Source organism: Pleurodeles waltl, chromosome 1_1, assembly GCF_031143425.1.
Source record: "Pleurodeles waltl isolate 20211129_DDA chromosome 1_1, aPleWal1.hap1.20221129, whole genome shotgun sequence".
NCBI lineage: Eukaryota > Metazoa > Chordata > Amphibia > Caudata > Salamandridae > Pleurodeles > Pleurodeles waltl.
This window is the reverse complement of record NC_090436.1, coordinates 133,133,544-133,155,296: the sequence shown is the minus strand read 5'-3', so window position 1 is coordinate 133,155,296 and position 21,753 is coordinate 133,133,544. Positions and strand designations below refer to the sequence as shown.

The 21,753-nt window shown below is 43.4% G+C and overlaps 1 protein-coding gene across 2 annotated transcripts in view; it reads left to right on the top strand.

Moving 5' to 3' along the window:
* The window catches only part of PIAS2 (protein inhibitor of activated STAT 2), a 325,889-nt gene extending 304,657 nt beyond the window's left edge, over positions 1–21,232 (top strand). Inside the window, exons 13-14 of one of the 2 annotated variants that reach the window (XM_069218886.1) lie at positions 6,169–6,206; positions 20,414–21,232. In XM_069218886.1, the coding sequence (XP_069074987.1) occupies positions 6,169–6,206; positions 20,414–20,674 (299 nt within the window). In that variant the 3' untranslated portion in view covers positions 20,675–21,232. The remainder of the gene's footprint in view (positions 1–6,168; positions 6,207–20,413) is intronic. The other variant, XM_069218889.1, reaches the window with a different exon arrangement.
* The last annotated feature ends 521 nt before the right edge of the window (positions 21,233–21,753 follow it).

The window sequence follows — 21,753 nt, the reverse complement described above, 5'->3', positions numbered from 1 at the left end:
GAAATTCACAAGACTACCCTATTTGGTAGTATATTTGAAGCTGTTTGATTATTAAATCTATCCGTACACTCAAAATGTATTTAGAGGAGATCAAACTCCTGATGGCTAAAACCCTGACATAAAATTGAGATTAGGTACTTTATCATTAGCTCCCTCCCCTTCTAAATGGACATTGGACATGTCAGGTCACATCATGGCCATTCTGCCCACAGGTGGAAGAGTTAGAATGTTGCCCTCTCTATCAGAAACTCGGGTCTAAGTGGCTGGTGCCCCTGAGAAAGAATATTGATGTAAAATATTATCGCAGAAACTGCTTCTTACTTAGTGCACCACAATTTAAATTTCACCAAAATCATTTTGAAAGACACTTTTGGAAGATATCTATTAAGCTAAATGTACACTAATTTAGCGGATCTGTTTGTGATCCTTTTATAGACCTGTACAATTTCTGCTCTGAGCCACGACTCGGGCCCCTCTTGCAATCGCATGTGAGATACCTATAATACAGTCCCCAGATCTCTGGATCAGGTTTGTACAAGTCTCCAGGTATCTTATCTAACTAAGCCTGGGACGTTACCACGTTTTAAACTTCTCAGAGCAGTTAACATCGTAACTGCTAAATTCAATGTCATCATCATTTATAGTCAAACTGCAGGAAAGAGATGAAAATTCACCCTCATTGGCCATCCTGCATTGTATTAAAAAATGTTTTGTCCATGCTCCTGGCATTACATATGCACTTCACATATGCACCTGGTATGTTTCTGGCTAAGTGGAATGAAAAATAGAGCCATGTGATACAATGTGCCATAATATTCAGGGGTTTTAGCCGTCATGGCACAAAGAAGTTCTAGCCATTGTTCCTGAACCCATTAGTCTTTTGTCTATATTATCATTTTGCATTGTCTCATGCTATGGCTATTTCATCTCTATTTTTTGATCCAATAGCGCATAAGAGTTTGCCTTTGGTAATCTTGCAGATCTTAACATGTTAGGGATGTTAACTTGGTGTATGGCTCAGTTTTGGGTCACACGATTTAGAAAAATACTAAACCATTACAGAAAATAATGACGCAGGTTTTTCCTAGTTAGAAGGGAAAACATTCAGATCCATATTTTTTTCCAAATTGGTACAATATATACGTTACTGGTAGTAAATCTGCTCTCCCACTTGATCTGTGTTTGGTCATTTTCTGAGCATTTTTCAGCTCCAATAAAATGGTCAACGTCTATTTTTTTTTTTTAAATAATCACACTTGACAATAGGTAACAGGGGCTCATGATTGCTGTCTGGCCTCTTGAGACTCATCATGGCTACAATCACAGGCTTAGCTTAGTAAGATGGGGGTGGGGGGAGGTTCTAAGCTTCAGATTTCCCAACAATCATACTGGCATATCATCTGAAAATATGAGAAACAGGGCATGAAGGGGGCTTAAGGGGCAGAGGAGAGGAGTGCACATTATAAAGGGTATTTAAAACACAATATTTTGCAAAACGAGCAATATTTTTTAAGATATTCAAAACAGAGATGAGAGATACAGTGCATGTGTGTGTGGCTTTGTCTGTGCGTGTATGTATAAATACCAGGTGCATTCTGACCAAACACCTCACAATTACCGACTGAAATCACCTGTACCCAACTACTTACTTGAATCATAATACATTTATTATGGGGAGTGGAACGCCCCCGCTGAAGATATGCCTCCTGCCTACAATATGGCGCCAGTCAGATACATTAACTAGTACATAGTCTATAGGTGACTACCATGGGCCCATTTTGAATGTTGGCTTACTTAAGCTATATGAAGAAGATTTTCCATTACAAGCCCGTAAACCAGGTGATAGTGCTATTGGTTTTGGTCAGTTGAGGTGTACGCTGTGCTTCGTCCTTGTCTTCCTAGATTGAGGACAACATGACGATCGGTTCGTAGATAACATTAAAATCATCTGCTTCTATAGTTATGTTATTTGAATCCCTAAACGTTAGCAAATAATTGGGTTTCATCAGGGTTAGAGAATCCTAGTGTTTTATTATTATCTAATAATAAAACACTATGGGGGTTATTACAACTTTGGAGGAGGTGTTAATCCGTCCCAAAAGTGACGGTAAAGTGACGGATATACCACCAGCCGTATTACGAGTCCATTATATCCTATGGAACTCGTAATACGGCTGGTGGTATTTCCGTCCCTTTTGGGACGGATTAACACCTCCTCCAAAGTTGTAATAACCCCCTATATGTCAGGACAATCAGTGTAAATCTTTCATATTGGCAATATGTCCCTATGGCAAGTCCACCAGACGGACGGCCTAATTCATGACCATAAGCTTCAATGCTACAGTTCACAAAACCATCTCGAAATACAGGTGAAACATTCCAAGCCTCCTGAGATATTCATATGCACTTCTAATCTCGATCTAGTCTGGGCCCTTAAGCTTTGAAGGGCGTCTGGTTGTATTGCAAGACATTAACTTTAGGGCTGACTCAGTGTCAACTTAGACATACTGGTAGAAGTAATGCTGACTGCATGTTGGTATGGCAGTCAATCAGTGGCTGCCGGATAATCACAAAAGTCAGCCATTAACGATTGAGTGGGTGATTTACATTTAACAACATGATGGGCGGAGTGGTGAAACTTTTCAAACACTCACCCCCTAGTCATGGTGAGCAATAAATGATGGATTAAACCCAGATCTGTGTAATGTTTGATTTGTTCTATCTGTTCTTTTTGCATTTGTCCCCCTAAGTGGGAAGGATATGCCCAGGCGTGGGTCCGGTGCTTGCTATGCCACCGGATTCAAACTAGCCTGACTGTTGAGGCGGTGATACCCCGAACCTGGTCCCATGATGCTTGTTCCGGTCTGGCAGTTTGGGCTGGACTGTTCCTATGGGGAGTAGGGTCAAGTGATTTCCATATGGCTGGGTCCAAACTGAAAGGCATTGCAAGCAAAACTATGAATTAAGCCCAGATCTGTGACTGGGGGTGAATGTTTGATTTGTTCAGCATTCAGTCCATCATCTTTTCTTTTTGCATTTGTCACCCTAAGTGTGAAGAATATGCCCAGACGTGGGTCACTTGCTTGCTATGCCACCAGATTCAAGCGACCTGGCTGATGAGGGGTGATACCCCAAAACTGGTCCCAAGATGCTTGTTTCTGGTCCAGGGAGGACCTGGCCTGGCAATTGGGGCTGGATTGCTCCCATGGGGAGCAGAGTCGAGACTGATTTGCATATGGGTGGGTCCAAACAGAAAAGGCATGGCAAGCAAACAAACGATGGGTTAAACCCAGGCCTGTGACTGGGGGTGAATGTTTGATTTGTTCAGCATTTCATCCATCATCTGTTCTTTTAGATTCATATTTAAACCACTTTTCTGAGCATTAGGCTTACATGGTGCAATAGATTGTACAACAAATGGCTCCTGAGTAAGTACTGGCAAGGCAGATTTCAGTTGGATGTTGGTATTGAGGGATGCGACAGTCTGGACATCCAGTGAATGCAACCCATTCCTCAGGCCTGTGTCAGACAGTTCCGTTTATGGTGTATAAAGGGTCCGAATCACAAGAAGCTTGTTTCACAGAAACAATCTGATGTGATTATCAAAGAGCTGTTCCAGATGTTGTAAATTCAATGTATATCTTTATTGGTAAGTGAGTTCCTAAACTTGTGTTTCCCCGAGGCCAGCTTAGGCACTCCCACCATATATTCAAGCCGATTGGGTTGGTGACTGTTGGAGCTGACTTGGGACCCAGAATTGTGCACCACCATGGCATTATTCATGTCTCCTCTACCACAAGGTATATGCAGTTATTACAATTTTTTCACCTCTATCATTGCTATGGTGAGTAGATACCACAGGAAGCTTATTTTTTACAGTAGAGACAGTTTCTTTTGTCACTAGTATATTTATCAGTTTTTTCAATATAATATGTACATCTGTGGCTGTTCATGACTGGGGGTATCTATGTAGAATGTTTTGTGTGTATATTCGTAGGCTGCTCATCACGTGACAAAATCTCAAAGCGTTGCCTCCGTGTACATGTGGGGAAGGGTGGGTTAAAGTCCCAAACTGTCTTTTATTGAATTATTGTTGCAGCAATTTTCTAAACTAATACTTTACTTAGGAATCATATTTGGGCTGTTGGAAGAATCGCTAACAAAATTTAGCTTCGATTGCCTTAAATGTTTCAATTTTGTAACCATGGTATTTGTTTTAGGTATTGCACCTTTTGAAGTGTCTTTGCCATTCTTTTTAGTATTAAAATCCTCCTTATTTGCATGACTTTTACTAGTAATACCATAAGGACCAGCTGATGGATATGCTAGTGCTCGCAGTGATTTAGCTTTATTTAGCAAAGTAGTTAAATGTTCATCATAATTCTGGATTTGTGTTTGTTAAATTGTAAGGCATATAATATCAGTAGAGCCCCCTTTTCGTTTCCTTATAACTCCTAAGATTTATGATAAAATTCAGAGAATTCAGGAACACAAGTTGGCTTTTGTAACCATGGAGATAAAATTATACACAATAAACAAAAAAATGTTTAACAAGAAAATAACTATAACTTTGATTTGCTAAACATAAGAAGTAATCGAACCAAGAGGACCAATTGTACTCATAAACTTTCAATGATTTACTGTTTCTTTCAATTGGAATTGATCATAGTTCGTAAAAACAAAAATCTGGTTGTGATTTAAGGGAATAACCAGTAACTCAAAAAGGGCCAAAGAGAGGTTTCCCAGCACAGCCTCTTTCAAGCTCTGACAGGTGCAGACAGACTCGGCTTTGCCCCGGGCACGGCTCATGCAGCAGAATAGAGGAGCACCCTTTTATAGCGCCCAAGGTGTTGGGAGAGAACTCCTTTCTCCTCCTGCCCTCAAGGAATTCTAGGATTTGACCATCAATTGGGTTTTACCCTGAAGGCTGTGCTAATCCTAGTGGATGTTGGCATGGGTACCCAGATCCGTGCCAGCAGTACTCTAGCGATAGATTGTGCACCAGCAATATCGGACCCATGTTATCTTCTGCAAACTCTCTCAGGGTTACATGTATCTGTAATTGGTGGCATTTAGTATGTACTTTGGAGCCTGTGAACCTCCATTATCAGTGTGAATAGTTGACGCTTGGGACGGTCTTCAGCAGATGCCTCTCTACTTTACAAGATGCAGCACCTTCCCAACTGTTGATTTAATTAGAAATTCTAGGATTGTCATAGGTACTGTGTTTGAACCATGCTTGACCTCGTTTGTAGACTAGTCAATTGTCGATTTTCAGTTTCACCTTACTCGTCACATATAAGTATAGCTAAATACAGACGGTAGTTCCCTTAAACTGCCATGCACATTACATAGTCATCCTCATTTTCACTTGCATGCTTCCAGTGCACATAGATAAATTCACAATGGGATGCACGTACACAGGAAACAATCTAGCTGGCAGCATGAGCGTCGTTTTGCCTTTCTAGGAGTACTGTTGCACTACAATTCAGTGGTTCCTATGAGCCACCTTTGCAGTGTAACTGGGGACTGCTGCTGGCCCTCCATTCACAAATGCCATGGTTTGCATGTTCCAGCAGGGCACATAAATTAGGAGTGGGAATTCAGTCTTGCAAGAGCTTTGGTGTACTACTTCCCAAATGTAGGCAGTGTACATAATTGTCTTCTGCCTGCATTGTGCCTTCACTCACGGGACTCCTGCTACAAGCCAGGATTCTTGTAGGGACAATGGAGGTTTAGCAGGCTACATTTGGTCTTAAAACTTAGGATTGGAGATGCAGACAGATCTGTGTCTGATACATCCCGGAACCTGACTCCAAGTGCAAATTTTGGACTGCCAGTTGCACATGCGTAGATTTCGTTGTTCACAGGCTTGCAATTTTGCCAATTCATTTTCTGACCTAGCACATAGGCAAAATGCTCTTTTTTCAGACTTGAACTGGTACATATCAAGAAAACAGGTTTGTGAATTGTGGGCAAAGAGAAACATTATCTAGGCTTGTGAATATTCCTCAGAACAAGCTTGTTGCATTTAGCTATATATAGTAGTTAGCATTGATCATTCAGCCATTAACTCCTGGGATAGGGCAAAGATTGCTTTTTTGTGTGAAGGTAATTACACTGTTTCTTAATATGAAGACATAATAATGGTTGTCTTTTTTTCTTTAGGTCTGGATTTTCTTTCATTATTGTCTGTTGACCCTCAGGTAAGACCTTTCAGTTGATAACGAAATTCACACCTCTGTGTGTGATTTTTGATATTATACTTGTAAAAATGCCATATTGCCAATTGATTTAAAATGCCAACAAGGCTATCGGTATCCTTTCTCTGGAATTAAATACCTTGCAGTGGTCCAGAGGCGCAACTAGACCCAAACTTGGGGCATGGGGGTGGTGAACACTTTGACAAGTAAGGGTTGAACCATCTTCAGAGTCCAATTGAAAATTGTTTGTGGGTGCTCCCTTCACTGTTCTTGCATACTGTTTAATATGGCCTGTCATTTTTCTGGGCAGTGTGACGAGTTTATTGAATCATGAAGTGCAGTGGACTAGTTACGTGGTTTACAGTATAAGAAACAACTTTTACAGTGGATTTAGAATTCTTGCTCAATAAATTGTTAGCCAAAGGCAATTCAAGTGTTGCATTCTAATATATTATAAACCTGCAGATCTAGTATGATTTTGAATTTTCAGTTTTAGTTCCTGAGGCAATATTTTGCATTCTAAAAAATATTGGAATCTTTGCATATATTTCAACTTAAAATGGCGCAATAAAAACAACGATAGGAGATATTTGTTTACCCTGGCCCCAAAGTTTTGGAAAGGTGGTGGCAAATGATGCTAGTTGAGCACATTTTTAATATATTTTTTTAATATATTTTGTTCATACTGAATTTATCAGCATACACTACCATTACTGTATTTTAAGACATAATGTTAGTACAGGAGGTAACTCTCTTGCAGTGATAGTGGGTGCCTCATGTTCAGACTCTATAATACATAGTACTACACGATTCTACATTAATAGCTATATTTTTCATCTCTCATCAATATTTTTGACTTTGAAGTACTTGGGCACTCCCATAGACTCAGACAGCCCACATTTTGAAAGATAATGCTGAAACACAGGGAGCACAGATACGGAGAACACAGTGTGATTGTCGAAAGTGCACCAACAACAGAGACTGGATTCTCAATCTTGAAGTAAAGCCAAGAACCTTGGTAGCAGCAGGCTATTAAATAGTAGTATCTATGAAAATATTTGGAAACTGTGCTAAAAGAAAAACTTACAGAAAGAATTGTGAATACAAGAATATCAACTTGCAGGAGTGGTGGAGCTAAATAGAAATAAGATTTTAAAAGACTTTGGCCAATCAGGGGTAGTTTTAATGGGGAATAAATAGTTATTTGCAAATATTCCTTTCTTCTATTGTTCTGTACATTTGATTTTCGTATGCAGAGTACCTGATCTTCTGAAAGGAAGTCAGTACTAGAAAAAAGCAAAAATATACGCGTGATATTTCCAATTTATGCACTGCCCATGTTCACTAAACAACCCCTTTCCTTCCCTTCCTCTTATGCCCTGGATAAAGACCTGACATCTCCAAACCTGATTGTGGCTGTCTTCCCAGACATCCTCCCTCAGCTCTCCAGAGGTGGGCATACAGCTGAATCTAAATATTAACATGACTCTTTCTTATGTGAGGTCTGAATGTAGACCATGGAGTAAGTAGGTAGCCTGTTGCTTCCCATGGGCTCTTTCTGGCCCGTATGAGTACACTTAGAACCTTATCCATGAGTCTCTTGTCATTCTTACCACTATAAACTGCCACCTCTAACTTCGTTTCCTCATTTGTTCTCTCCTGCTCTTTTCTACGTCCTATTGTTGCCTGTTCGTCACATGCTAAAGGCCAGACTCCCATAAAGAACAGTTACACTGTGCAGTGAATTTCCGATTTCTTCATAAAGATTGCTCAAATGAAAATGGCTCCTTCCGCACTTCTTTTATTTAGACTCCTAATTTTCTTTCTCCTGGTCCTCTTCTCCATCTCTCCTGCCTTTTCCATATTTTCATATGACCTTGTGTTGGCTTGAAAAATAAAGCTATTCAAATAAGGAACAAACTTCTGAGGAAAACATGTTTACACTTTAAAATGCTAATGGCTTTCTTTCTGGTTTTATATATCTTTCTGGTTTTTTTTCTCTCTTTCTGTCATCTGCCTCATGATGGCCTGAGCATAGAAGTAGGCAAACAGATACTAGAAATTGAGGAATTTTCGGTCTCTTCTGCCCTTTGCGCCACCATTCTCAATGAGACATTCCTGTTGGGGCTTCTAATGGTACACTTGTTTAAGGAAATCTGCAAGGTTACATGGTTACTAAGTATTTCCTTAGAAGGGCATTTGGGAAAGGGACTCCGGTTAGAACACTAGTATGTTTTGCCTCCTTCATGGATGGATTATTTAGTCATGGGAGACACGGTCTGTCATGTTGGTTGTCAGATTATTTTATTTTAGGTTTCAGTACAGGGAGCCTGAGAAACAGATGGGAAAATGATGCTGGTGTGCTGGAAGATGTGGATTGTGGAGAAGCATGTTAAACGTCCTTCTGCTGTAGCAATTCCAGAGGTGTTCGAAGTGGTCCAATTAAAAAACCTGCATCCTCTCTAATTAACACGCACACAACTTACATTTTTTGCTAAGATCACACTGGATGACTGTCCATGGAGATACATGTGAAAATGAACCTTCCTATGTGCAAAATAAGAATTACCTGAGGTTAATGCATTTTGAAATAGGGTTGGGGAATACCTATCCAAGGTGACTGAGAATTCAGTGGATCTGATGGCACGACTGGTATTGCTGGCATCTGAAGTGATAACATCCCACCAAAATATGGAGAACAAATGTATGAAACTGGGTGGGTAGTAGCGAGAAGCAACATTGTGAGGCCATCAGTCGCACAAGTAGTCTCTGAATTTGATTCTTAGTGTGAAAACATGGATTGGTCAATGAGGGCCCTAAAGGTTGTTTTAGGAAGGCAAAGTTACTTGAGGTAGTTTGCAAAGATTTAGGAATGATGGGAAGAAAGACAGGGACGGTAGAGGAAGTAGTTATGATGCTTCTGCATCACTTTGAGAATATATCCACTAGAAATTGGATGGGCAGAAGGAGGAAGTACAGAATCCAAGTAGATGGGAGACGTCCCCTGCACAGGTGACAGAGATTGATGAGGCTGATTGCAACTTTTTTCTGATATGTCTGGAATGATAGCTCACCGAAAATACTGTGTAACCCAATACAAATACTGTTAAATGTTGTTTTTTTCAGTTTGTTGGCAATTAATGAAAACAGTTAAAAACACAAAAAGAACATGCTATGACATTTCTAACGAGAATTAAGGGTGCAGTGGGTAGAGGCATGAATGGTGCAATGATAATCCGTGCCATGGGCAAAAAAAAAATATTTCTGTCTGTCTGCCCTGATCCCGAGTAAAGGGGACATATGTACAGCTCCTAACTTCAGTGTGGCAGTGTGCTGCCACGGGTAGTGGCACAATAAGGCAACTGTATAACAGTGAAAATGTGTTTCACTAATACTGATTATAGTATTATTCAAAACCGTTTTCTAATTCAGAATTACCACAAATACCCCACAACACACCATATAACTATTTATATTGTTCCAGGAAATGTAGGGTTGTATATTGCTATATTGTTTTTAAAGAAAACAAATCACCTCACCTGAAGTGTTTCAGCACTTTTTTGATTTTAGGTGTACCCTTTGTATCAATTGTCACCTTAACTTTCATTTGCGCCTTTTTTATTTAATAAATATATAGTACCTTGTATTATACATACCACTTGCTACAGGATTCACTGTAGGTACCAAGTGCACCATAGTTAACTGTGTGATACATATTTTGTTAGTCTCAGAAAAATGAAAGGATGATATGTCCTGCTTGGATTCAAACTGTATGCTGGAGACTGCATATAAATCCCAACAGATGGTGCAGTATTGACACATATACCTATCCAGAAACATAAACTTATATTCACATATAAACACGTGCTTATCATGTGCATTAAGTAGAATAATGACTGAAATCGCATGTAGTTGGATGTTTTCTGCTAAAACTAACGTGATTGTCTGGTCACAAGGTCGATTCCTGCGAGACAGGCTTGCCTTCGATCCTTCTGAGGCAGGTAAATTGAGGCCCATTAAACTGCATATTAGTAGCACTGGCTATTTCCAGCACTTATAAAAATCAGAAACGTGATATGAAGTGTTAAATAAAAGACACATATTTATTTAAACAAATATCAAAGTTACAAAATTTCCATCCTTCGTTTTCAAGTAAATAAGTTCTGGAAGGTTGTCAGGCACTAGGAAATAAAATAAACCACTACTGAGACTTCTGTTCTAATTTCATAATACTTAAATGTACTTTTTTTCTGATGGCAAACTCATTGTCACTTAGTTATTTTCCCATTGCTTTCTCTATCATATAATTAGTCTGTCCTTTGTTTTAGCCATGGTATCTATCGCATGACAGCTGCTCTGCAGTTTCTTTTTTTTTGGGGGGGGGGGGGTTTAATGGGGATGCTATGTGAAAACCGCAACTTTAACAGCTGCTTTTACATAGATCAACCTACACACATCATTGCATGTTTGTGTACATGGGAACAATAATGCATGCATAGATTCAGCTGAAATTGGAATTAGACAATTAAATGATTTAAGCGTGAAGTGCATGTAGCTGGAAACGTTGTTAAGACTATCAGAGCAGCCAAATTCTTTGGAGAATAAACCAGTCTCCAGCCCCAAGCCAGTCAGCCATGCCCACGACAACTGATGGAGGATGGGGCTAAAGACATTTTAGCCCATTCGGCTTTTCCTGCAGTGATTTGTATTTAAAATTGATAAATTGCTTATTTTAAGTTTGGTTAGGTCTGATGTTAGCCAAGACCATTTTTTTTTTTTTTTAAAACAGAACACCTAAAAAAAATATGCACGTGCATACATAGAGGAGCTTTCAATCAGCCATCTTCAGCCATTGGTTTGCTGTCGTGTCATTCAGTATTCTTCCCCCCACCATAACATACAGCGTGGTGCACATGGTCAGCCTAGTTCAGTGAGTGACTGCAGTCTGCTCCTGCACAATATGAACATCTGCAGAAAATGTAGTTCCCTTCAGTGCCAGGAATTACTGGCCTAATGGGGTAATTTCCCTTAAAAATATATTTCTTCCCTTTCTTTTTCTTTGGCAAAGGCCTAGCAGCTCCCACAACAGTGCTGCCTTGCTGCTCACATGCCTTCATATGTGAGCATACCGAATTACTTCTTCCAACAAAAGCCATTATAAAGTGGCCACCCATGTGTGCGAATGCAATGGCAGGCATGGGGCAGGATTTTGTTGGACTTTATAATAATGCAATTCAAATGTTTTATGTATTTATTTTTTCTTTGCGGAGGGCTCTTGCATGTGTTCATTTGCACAAAGAATTCCGAAACTGCCGCCTGTGCATGCCCAACCGTCAGATTTAAGGCCTTTCACTCCAGGTGTCCCAGAGCCCAACCCACTAAGGATTCTGTGCAACTAGGCCTAGTAACCCTTCTGCACTTGTCTCTTATTGGTAGCTGTGTAAGAGCAGTCAAATGCTCCCTGAGGTATGGAGGGTGGGTAGAAGTGTGGACACTGGTTAGTGAACACGACATAACTCAGTCGAATACTTGCTTTTATATGAAAAATAAGCATTTCATTTCAAGTCTACACATTCAAAGAAATAAGATTCGTAAGCAACACCACAATCCCCTTTAGGTCTGGGCTCTAGTGTTTATCTGGCAAATCTCTGTCACACCCTTTTCCTTGCATTGTGGTCAGGGTTATTCCCCATTCACTAGTGGCTGCATCCAGAGTATGCTCCCTAGTAGTCCTTACTCAAAAGTCTCCTTTGATTATTAGGAAATAATCAAAAGTTTCAATGGTGCCGCAGCCCCTTCAGAAGAAAGTACCTTGGGGGCCTGAGAGGCCTGTTTCAATCCTTACCCGCTCCAGTAGCGCAGAAGCATTCAGCGTTTAAGCAGGTGACCTGACTGCAGTCATTTGCCAGATCTGGTCTTGCTAGAAGGAGTCAGATTGCTCACAGTATAGCTGCAGTACCCGGCAAGCACAGACTTTCTCCCGAACAGCACTGTCGGCCTTTACCGCAATCAGAAGTGCTCCTAGCTTCCACTGGTGTGGTAAGTTCAGTTAACACCACATTGGGGTGGGGTGGGGGGTGTCTTTGAGGCTGGAAGTGATCTTCGTGCTCTTGACTGGATCCCAGCGATCGAGCGGAGTCCTCTTGGTGTCCTCTGGAGTCCACGGGGTCCATCAGGGAACAGCTCTCAATACACAATTTAGACTCGGGTCACAGATTCAACTTTCCCGGGCTGTGGCCTGAACTTGGCAAAACTCAGTATTAGCAGCTCCTCCTAGCATATGGTGTTACTGTGGTACCTTTGTCGCAAGCTGTAGACCTCTCCTGTGCAATCACCTATACCCGGTGGCCCCTCCTGATGGAGACTTCTAGCTGCAGATTGCTTACCTTTGATTTTTCAAGGCATCAAGCAGGATCCGTAAACTTTTGCTGAACATTAATCTTTTGTGTGCTGTCGGGTGGCTCCGTTTAGCTCCGCGTGGCATCATTGGCACCAGAAGTGAGGTTGTGGCCACCTATATGGGTGCAATCCAGGCACGTGGGTGTCAGTTCTTTTCTTTCTGCACCAGTTAGCGCAGATCCGGAGAGAGGTAACCCTCTGTCGCTTTTTGACAGGCCTTTTTCATGACTTTTTGTTGAGTTCTTTTCTTCATGTTTTGAGATGTCTTCAAAGAAGGCTGGGCGTGAACCGCGTGGCGCCTGTGCCCGCGCCATGTCAGCCACTGACCCCCATCTCGTTTGCATTTAGTGGTTCGAGCACTACCATGACCCCAAGTCGTGCTTAGAATGCGGGCCAGTGAGCCGAAGGCTTTGAGGGAGCGGTCCCTAAAGCTGCTTATGGCCCGTCAGTCGGCAACACCGGCGCATGTGACTCCGAGAAGGTCTTGGTTGAGAAGGAGGTCGCAAGATCGATCTCAGAGCCCCAAGTCCTCTTCTTTCCAATCAAGGTCCTTGGGACCCTCGGGAAAGAGGCATAAGAGGAAGAAGTCCAAGAGGACTTCGACTTCACCTCGTCCTTCGGCTGACGAGACGAGTGGAGAACAATGGTGTTCCTGGCACAGTTCTGCAGAGCCGTTAGCCAGTTCGACTCTGTTCCTCCCACCTTTTCCGGGAGCCGGATCAACACCTGCTGAATTAAAGGAGCTCTATGAGGTCATGTGGTGCGTATCCAAACAGGCCAACCCTTCTGGCGCGCCTTCAGTCTCTGCAGGGTCAGATGAGACTTCAGCCAGATCCACTCTGTCGGCTTTGGCCTCGGCTCCGGCGGAGTCTCATGGATCCCAGTCTGAATCCGGACTGGCGCCGGTCGTACCCAGGCGCCCACCAGCGGCGCCTGTCCAATATTCTTAACTAATGATCTGTAGCCGGAATAGCATCGCACAACGCCGATTCCCACGCCTATGCACCCCAAGGTTCCAGATCATTGCCTGAGCCTTATTTTTCACAGCCAAGCATGGGGAAAGAGTGGTAGGGGTTACTGGACCCTTTAGAACACCTGTTGAAAAGATCTTTGGACTGGTATGAGGAACTAGAAGCCAGTGGTCTGGATACCTCTCCAGATACTGGCTTACTATCTCCCCCCCACTGTAGCTACACAGGATGGAGTGTCCTATGCAATGGTGGTGCGTAGGGCAGCAGAGGTCCTCAATCTTGAACTGCCCTCAGTGGCTGTAAAGACAAACATCTTGATGGAAGTGCTGTAGCCTGGGGCTTCTACATCTGAACCTCTTTTGCCCTTTATTGAAGGACTTAAAGGTGTCCTGCTGGGAACTTAGTTGAAGCCCAACACAGGGGCTCTTGTAAACAAGATGATTGTTCGCCGCCATCGCCCCACTCTGGGCGACCCTAGGTTTCTCAGCCAACACTCCACCCCTGAGAGCTTGGTAGTGCAAGCCTCCATGTCCCACAGTGTATTCCCTTCCACTAAAATCCAAGAGGCTAGATCATCTTTCCAAGTTGTTTTCTTCCATCAACCTGGTGCAGGGGTCGGTGAACACCTATTGCTTATTGAACCGTTTCTCCCATACCATTTAGGACACGTTTGCACAAGAGCTTCAAGGTCCAGGAAGAGGCCCAGGCTATATTCTGACAAGCATTGAAAGCTGGGAGAGATGCAGCTAAGTTCACCATCCGGTGTGGCCAAGAAACAACTAATTCACCGGGCAGAGTGGTTGCGTCAACAGTGGCCTTGAGGTGACACGCCTGGCTGAGGGCATCTGATTTTTTGGGGGTTGTCAAAGGGAATCTAATGGACATGCCCTTCGATGGCACTCGCTTGTTTGGCACTCGAGCGCTATAAGGACTCTCGGGCTACGGCCAAGTCCTTGGGTCTCTCAGCGATCCCTCGTAAAGCATCTGCCTTTCGCCCTTTCATGGCTACGGAAGGGGCATGGCACTGTACCAGCCCTATGCTTGCCACCATTCTACGCAAACAAACTCGGGGTATGCGAGGATGTGGGCACGGTGTCTTCAGACCTAGAGGATCTGCAGGCCAGACGTCGTCTGCCACACAGCCCCTGGCAGCTGCAGCCTCAAAGCCCTCCTAGTTTGGATCTACAGGACCATGCTTGCCCAGTTGTGGGGAGAATACACCATCGTCTCCTCCACTGGAGGCCTATAACATCAGGCTCATGGGTACTGTAGATCATCATTCGAACGGCTGGCGGAGGATCATTTGTCACTGCTCCCAGAGGAAGTTATGGCTCTCTTGGCCAAGGAAGCCATAGAAAGGGTCCCGATATCAGAAGTAGGTAGTGGATGTTATTCCCGCTACTTTCGGATACCCAAAAAGAACAAGGATCTTCGCCCTATTCTAGACCTATAGACTGTAAATCTCTTCCTCAAAAAGAAGTTCAAGATGCTCATGTTGGCTCCGGTCTTGTCTGCCCTAGATCTAGAAGACTGGTTGGTAGCGCTGGACTTGCAGGATGCATATTTTCATGTCACCATCCTGCCCGCCCACAGGCATTACCTGCGGTTCAAGGTAAGCCGCGTACACTTTCAGTTCACTGTGCTGCCATTTGGCATTACCAGTGCTCCTCAGGTGTTTACCAAGGTGATGGCGGTGATCGAAGCTCATCTTCGCAAGTCAGGGGTTTCAGTCTTTCCCTGCCCCTACGACTGGCTGTTAAAGGTGGGTTTGCCCCAGGCTGTCGTCTCTCACCTCCAGACTACGGCAACCCTCTGACATTAGCTGGGGTTCACTATAAACGTGCCAAAGTCACACCTGACTCCCTCTCAGATGCTCTTTCATAGGAGCAGTTCTGGACACAGCTCAGTTTTAGGCTTATCCTCCCGAGCAGCAAGTCCAAGATATTCAGCCTATATATCATCTATGTTTCAGCCTCTGTCCTGGATTTTGGTCAGAATGACTCTGAGGCTGCGGGACCTCATAGCTTCTTGCATCCTGCTGGTAAATCATGCCAAATGGCGTATGTGGGCACTGCAGTGGGCCCTGAAGTTCCAGTGGGTGCAGCATCAGGAGAATGTATCCGACATGTTCCAGATCTCGGAGGGAACTGTGAAAGACCTGCAGTTGTGATTAACAAACCGTGACTGGGTCAGAGGCAGGTTCCTCTCCTCTCCTCTCCCTTCCCCAACCAGACCTCACAGTAGTGACAGATGTGTCATTCCTGGAGTGGGGCGGCCATCTGGGAGAGGTGTAGATCAGAGGACTCTGGTATCTAGTGGAATCCAGACTCCACATAAACATTTTGGAACACAGAGCAATCCGACTAGCGCTGAAGGCATTTCTTCCCTCCGTCAAGGGGACCGTTAGTGCAGGTGTTCACGGACAACACCACCGCCATGTGGTTCTGCAGCAGGCAGGGCGGGATGGGGTCGTGGACCTTTGGTCAAGAGGCCCTGCATCTCTGAACATGGCTGGAACAACAGGGCATAACCCTTGTGGTTCAACACATGGAAGGTTCTCTGAACGCCAGGGTGGATAAACTCAGCCGTCAGTGCCTAGTGGATCACGAGTAGCATCTCAATTGGGAGGTGGTACAAGATCTCTTTAATCAGTGGGGAGAGCCTTGGTTAGACCTATATGCATCTGAAGAGAACGCACAATGTCAGCTGTATTGCGCGTTTGAGTTTCCAAGGCAGCAATCGCTCAACAATGCATTTGGTCACGAGTGGCCTCGTGTACGCCTTTCTGCCCATACCACTCCTGCCTAGAGTTCTCAAGAAGATCAAGAACAACCAAGCCCAAGTAGTCTTTGTGGCTCCGGACTGGGCACAGAGAGTCTGGTATCCCGAGTTCTTGAAATGAGCATTGATCCTCCGGTCAGGCTGCCCCTTTTGGAGGATTTTCTGTCACAGGAGCAGAGGAGTGTCCTCCACCCAACCTGTCAACTCTGCACCTTCATGCGTGCAGATTGAGCGGCTGCATTTGACAGCCTTCGACCTTCCTCCCAAAGTCTTCAACGTTATCTTGGCAGCCATGCGTTCCTCCACAAAAACGGTATACACCTGCCGCAGTCAAAGATTTGTAAGATATTGTACAGAGAAGTCTACAGATACTCTCTCTGCTTCTCTGTTATTCTTTTCTTCACCCTTTCTCTTGCTCAACAAGGCACTTCTCTGGGGACACTGAAGGGCTATCTCTCTGCTCCATCAGCCTTTCTGTGGCTGCCTGTTCAGCCCTCTCTTTTGAAGTCCCCTATTGTAAATAGGTTCTTTAAAGGGCTTGTAAATATTTTTGCCTCTACGCCCTTTGTCATGCGTCAGTGGGATATAAATTGAGTTCTCGTATACCTCATGTATGCTCCTTTCGAGGCAGTGCACAATTGTTCCCTCCAGCTGCTCACCATCAAGACAGCCTTCTTTGTGACAGTAAAATAAGCCCGAAAGGTGAGTGGGATACAAGCCTTATCATCTAAGCTGCCATGTCTCACAGTGTTTCCAGAAAAGGTTGTGCTGCTCACCAGTGCCTCTTTATTTCCTAAGGTGGTGACCCCATTCCATCTGGGTCAAACGGTCACCTTGCCCACCTTCCTTGATCCCTCCCCCACATCCCTCTAAGGAAGAGGAGCAACTTCATCGGCTGAACCCAAAAAGAGTGTTATTGTTCTACCATGACCACACAAGAGTTCCGGGTGAATGACCAACTCTTTGTGGGTTATGTGGAAGCAAAGAAGGTACAGGCAGTACAGAAATATGGACCATTTTGCACTGGAGTTGTTCTCTGTATTAAGATCTGCTACGCCCTGGCTAAGAAGCAGCCTCCCGAAGACTTAAGGGCCCATTCCACTAGGGGAATAACTGCGACCACAGCGCTAGCACATGGAGTTCCAGTCCTGGACATCTCCCAGGCAGCAACATGGGAATCCCTGCGCACATTTGCCAAACACCTCTGCCTGGACAGTCAGGTCCAAAAGGATGGTCATTTCACCCATTAGGTCCTACAGGACTTTTTAGTCTGAAACATTGACCACAGCCCACCACCAGGAGGATATGGCTTGGGATCTAATCAAAGGTAAGGAATCTGCAGCTAGAAGTCTCACAGATGAACAAGTTACTTACCTTTGGTAATGCATTATCTGGTAAAGAGACTACATGCTGCAGAATGCTTAAACCCACCCATGCCTTCCCGCTCTGCGAACATGTTACTAGGGTTAGGGTGATCCCTTTTTCAGGGCCCTAGTTTTGACACACATTGTGCCAGTTCTTGTCATGGCTCTGCTCCTAGAGTGGAAAGTTAAGATACAAGTAACTGACGCCTGCACACCTGGGTGGCGCCCATATCAGTGGCCGTGACATCACTTCCGGCTCCAACAACGCCACGTGGAGCCGAATGGAGCCACTCAACAGCACGCGCATGGGCTATTGCTTAGGAAGTTTCTGGATCCAGCCTGACGCCTGGGAAAATCAAAGGTAAGGAATCTGCAGCTAGATAGTCTCTACCAGGTAATGTGTACAAAGGTAAGTAATGTGTTTGTCGCCGCTAAGGCTCACGAACGTCTTGGCTCTTTGCCTGTACAGTCACTTAAACGCTGGCCCCCTCTGACATATGGGATCACCACAACTAGGTGGTACAGGGTGGCTCTCCCCGCACAGAACTCGATGCATGGCTCAGTCAACAATGGGCTTCTCATGACATATGGGGTTTACCAAATCACTCCTGATCACAGGCAGCGACCGAATTAGTGTACAGTCATCTCCTCACACAGGGAGTGCTCAGTAGAAGTCTTGCAGAGCTTCCCCTTAGCACAATGCCCATCTAGCTGCTTCACAGATGACAAATTTTGGGGTCTTAACCTCCCCTTCTTATAGTACATTTCCAGACACCAAATGTGGTTTAGGGTCTGGATCCTTTAAGTTTTATGCCGGATTCTGCTTCGTTTGAAGTGTAATCTTTTCCCTCTCTCCTCTTGGAAGGCTGTCTGTTACAGCAGGAGAGACTCTGGAGCTGATAGTCCCACAACATAGGCAACTGGAGTAAGCCATAGTGGTATGTGCATCCAAAGGTTAAACTTGGGCTCCCACTCCTGCTGATTCTCTCATCAGCACCAGCTCCTTCTTGAGATGTGCCCAGGCCCCTGCCTTGTGATTAACCACTGAATCAGAGCGCACCCTTTTGAAGTGTACAGGGGGAGTCTCTCCCTTCCTCCAGTGAGTCCCACCCAGTTCACAGGAATGCAGCAATACACTAATCTGTCTGGGGAGATTCCTCTAATCCTCATGTCTTCACTAGGCAGGCCTGGGCTTCCCAAAATGGAATCCAGGGAGCCATTGCAAGCACACTTGTACTCCGTGTGTCTGCAAAGCACACATACGGTCACCTCCTTGTATTGCATCATCCCAGGTACACACAAATCCAGAAGACACAAGCCTTCTGTGTGCAGTGTTCAATACTGTACCCTTTCTGTATTGTGCTATTTGTGAGAACACACTGCCGTACAACAGTTCACATTTATGTACTTCTTGCAAGCACACGTACACCCAGAACAGGGATTTCCAACCTTTTGTGTAGCGAAAGCTACTTCTGATTAGTGAATATCAGTGAGCTACCGAAGGCTAAACAACTTGCGCATTATTACCAGACACCCCTATGCCCAGCTTCCTTGACTTTAAGCCTAATGTCCATAAAGCCAGATATTATGGTTTTAACAAAATACTTTGACTAGGTCTACTATGACATGGCTGCCCTATGTGTGTGTGTCAGTGAGAGCATGGTTTTTGGGGATGTATGAACGTGTGCATATAAATGGGCTATATGTGTTGTAGGTACTTGTGCCACAGGTCATACCTTTCGCCATATGTGGCACTGTTACATGTATAACACAAACATACAACATTTTTTTTAAATGGGAGAAATTTAAAGTGCAAAAATGTTCAAAATGTGAAACATTTTTCTGCACTTTACATTTCTCCCATTTAAAAAATGACTATTTTTCGGTTATAAATATGGAACAGTGTTCTACTGGGAGCAAGAGGCCTGCTGTTTGTAAATGCAACACTTTGGGGAAAAAATTGAGAATATTAAAACGAAAAATCAACTTAATCATTAAGGTAACGTTTCATTTTAATTTTCTACGATTTAAAAGTACTATGAAACCCATTTTGTTCTCATGCTCCAATACAGAGTTGACAAGGACTTTTAGTTAAGATTTAAATACTTCAGTGCTTTTGAGAATGTACCCAGAAATGGGAAAAAGTATAAATGCTTTGGCCTCCTAAAATAATATTTCCAGTTACAATATGGTATCTGGTTTTATATTTTTAATTTAAATAGACAAATATTGTGCACTGGTCTGTTCGCCATGTTTTACAAGGCAATACACATGACCAGACAAGGTTTATCTCTATATAGTGGCATTCAATTCACATCGTAGATTTTATTAATAAGAGGCAACAACCAAAAGCCTGCATTCATTGTACTAGTGGGCTGTGCTTGAGGGTTAGTAGCACATTTCACAAAAATGCATATGGAGTCCGTGGCCTGTTCAGTCTGCCTCAAGCTTCCTCAAATGATTAAGATTAAAAAATTGGAGCAACTCCATAGGCAGATGGGATTTCTTGAACCCTGCTAATTTTAAAATATGCAGGCTCTGCGAGGGAGGCACTGTTTTCACAAGCTAAACACTTACAGATAGGAAACCCCTTTTTCTTTCTAACTTCTATTTGTTACTGTCTCTTCTAGAATAAAAAAAATCTAGATTAACTATTCGTTTCCCGCAAGTGATTTTTCTCTGCTTGTCTCTCCAGCAGTATTGTCCAGCCATGTTCTTGGATAGTTTCGCACCCAGGCTTGCAGCGAGCAGCTCAAATGGAAACCTTCGCACTTCAACCAACAACCACGAGAGCAGCACACTCGTTAGCTCATCCAGCAAGAGCGACACCGAAGTCCCCACCAGTTCTTCAAGCAGGAGCAACACTGAAGTAATAACCAGCACTTCAGGTCGGAGTGACACGGAAGTCATCACTAGCACTGGAGGCTCCATGTCAGACATCATCTCATTGGACTAGAAGCAGCCTTGGGAGCCATCATTTTAAGTACTTGCAAAAGGTTGCCATCCTTGTGCCTGTGTTCTATGCAGTACCATTAATCTTGGACATTATTTTGCTATTTATTGCTGATAAAAGATTGATTCTGTTGCCTTTAAAAGGCATGGACACAAGAAGAAAGTTATAAGTCGATAGTACTTCGACTTTAAAAAAAAAAGACGTTTTTTGTTGACATTAATAAAAGTCCGGCCTTCTTGATGTACTGCTGGATGAACATACCAAACTGGTAATGTAAATGAGAATGCAATAAGTTATGTAAATATTGAAATGCGTTTTTAATATAAAAAACATTTATCCAGTTACATTTGTGAATCATGAACAGAGATAGTTGGACTGCCGAACCCTGAGATTACTTCAATGTGTTCTGGATTGTATTTTCAACTGGTTGGGACAGACTGCATTGTCTGAATGGCTAAGGTAGTCTAACAGTAAGATACAGAGGACTGTCCCCAACAGAAAAAGTGTTCTTTTTTCCAGTCGCAAAGCGGTGAGTTTAATAAACTTGAAAAACAAAATGTTCATCAGAATCCAGTTTTATGAAAGCAATAAGGCTTAAACCAGTGTTAGTTATAAGCGTGATTTTTTTCTGGTTTTATCGTGCACACGCAGCCCACTTGAAATATAACATTGCTTTACAGTAGAATATGGTAAACTATGATCCAGGTGTTAAGATCAAGCCTTGGACCAATAAGCCAGCTTTGTAACAGGGTTTACCAACCAGATCAAAACTTTATAATCCTGGGCTAATCATGTCTTCTTCCATCTGGTTCACTTTGCGTAACTGCCATAACTACTTAGAAATATGCTGAACTCTAGAGTGAGGCAATTTATAAGACCCAATAACACTTTTGGTCTGCCTCGAAATATCCAAGACAATCAAATAAAATATTGTGTAAGGAATGTGCCAAGGTGATGTCGGTGTGGCTGCCTGCTCCTGTGGATTTTGTAAATTGCCCCTTGGCTTCAGTCCTGAATAATGCCTTCTCGTTATGTGTCAGTGGTGTAACAGTCACGGCGTGGATTCTGTTTTAAGCAGAGAA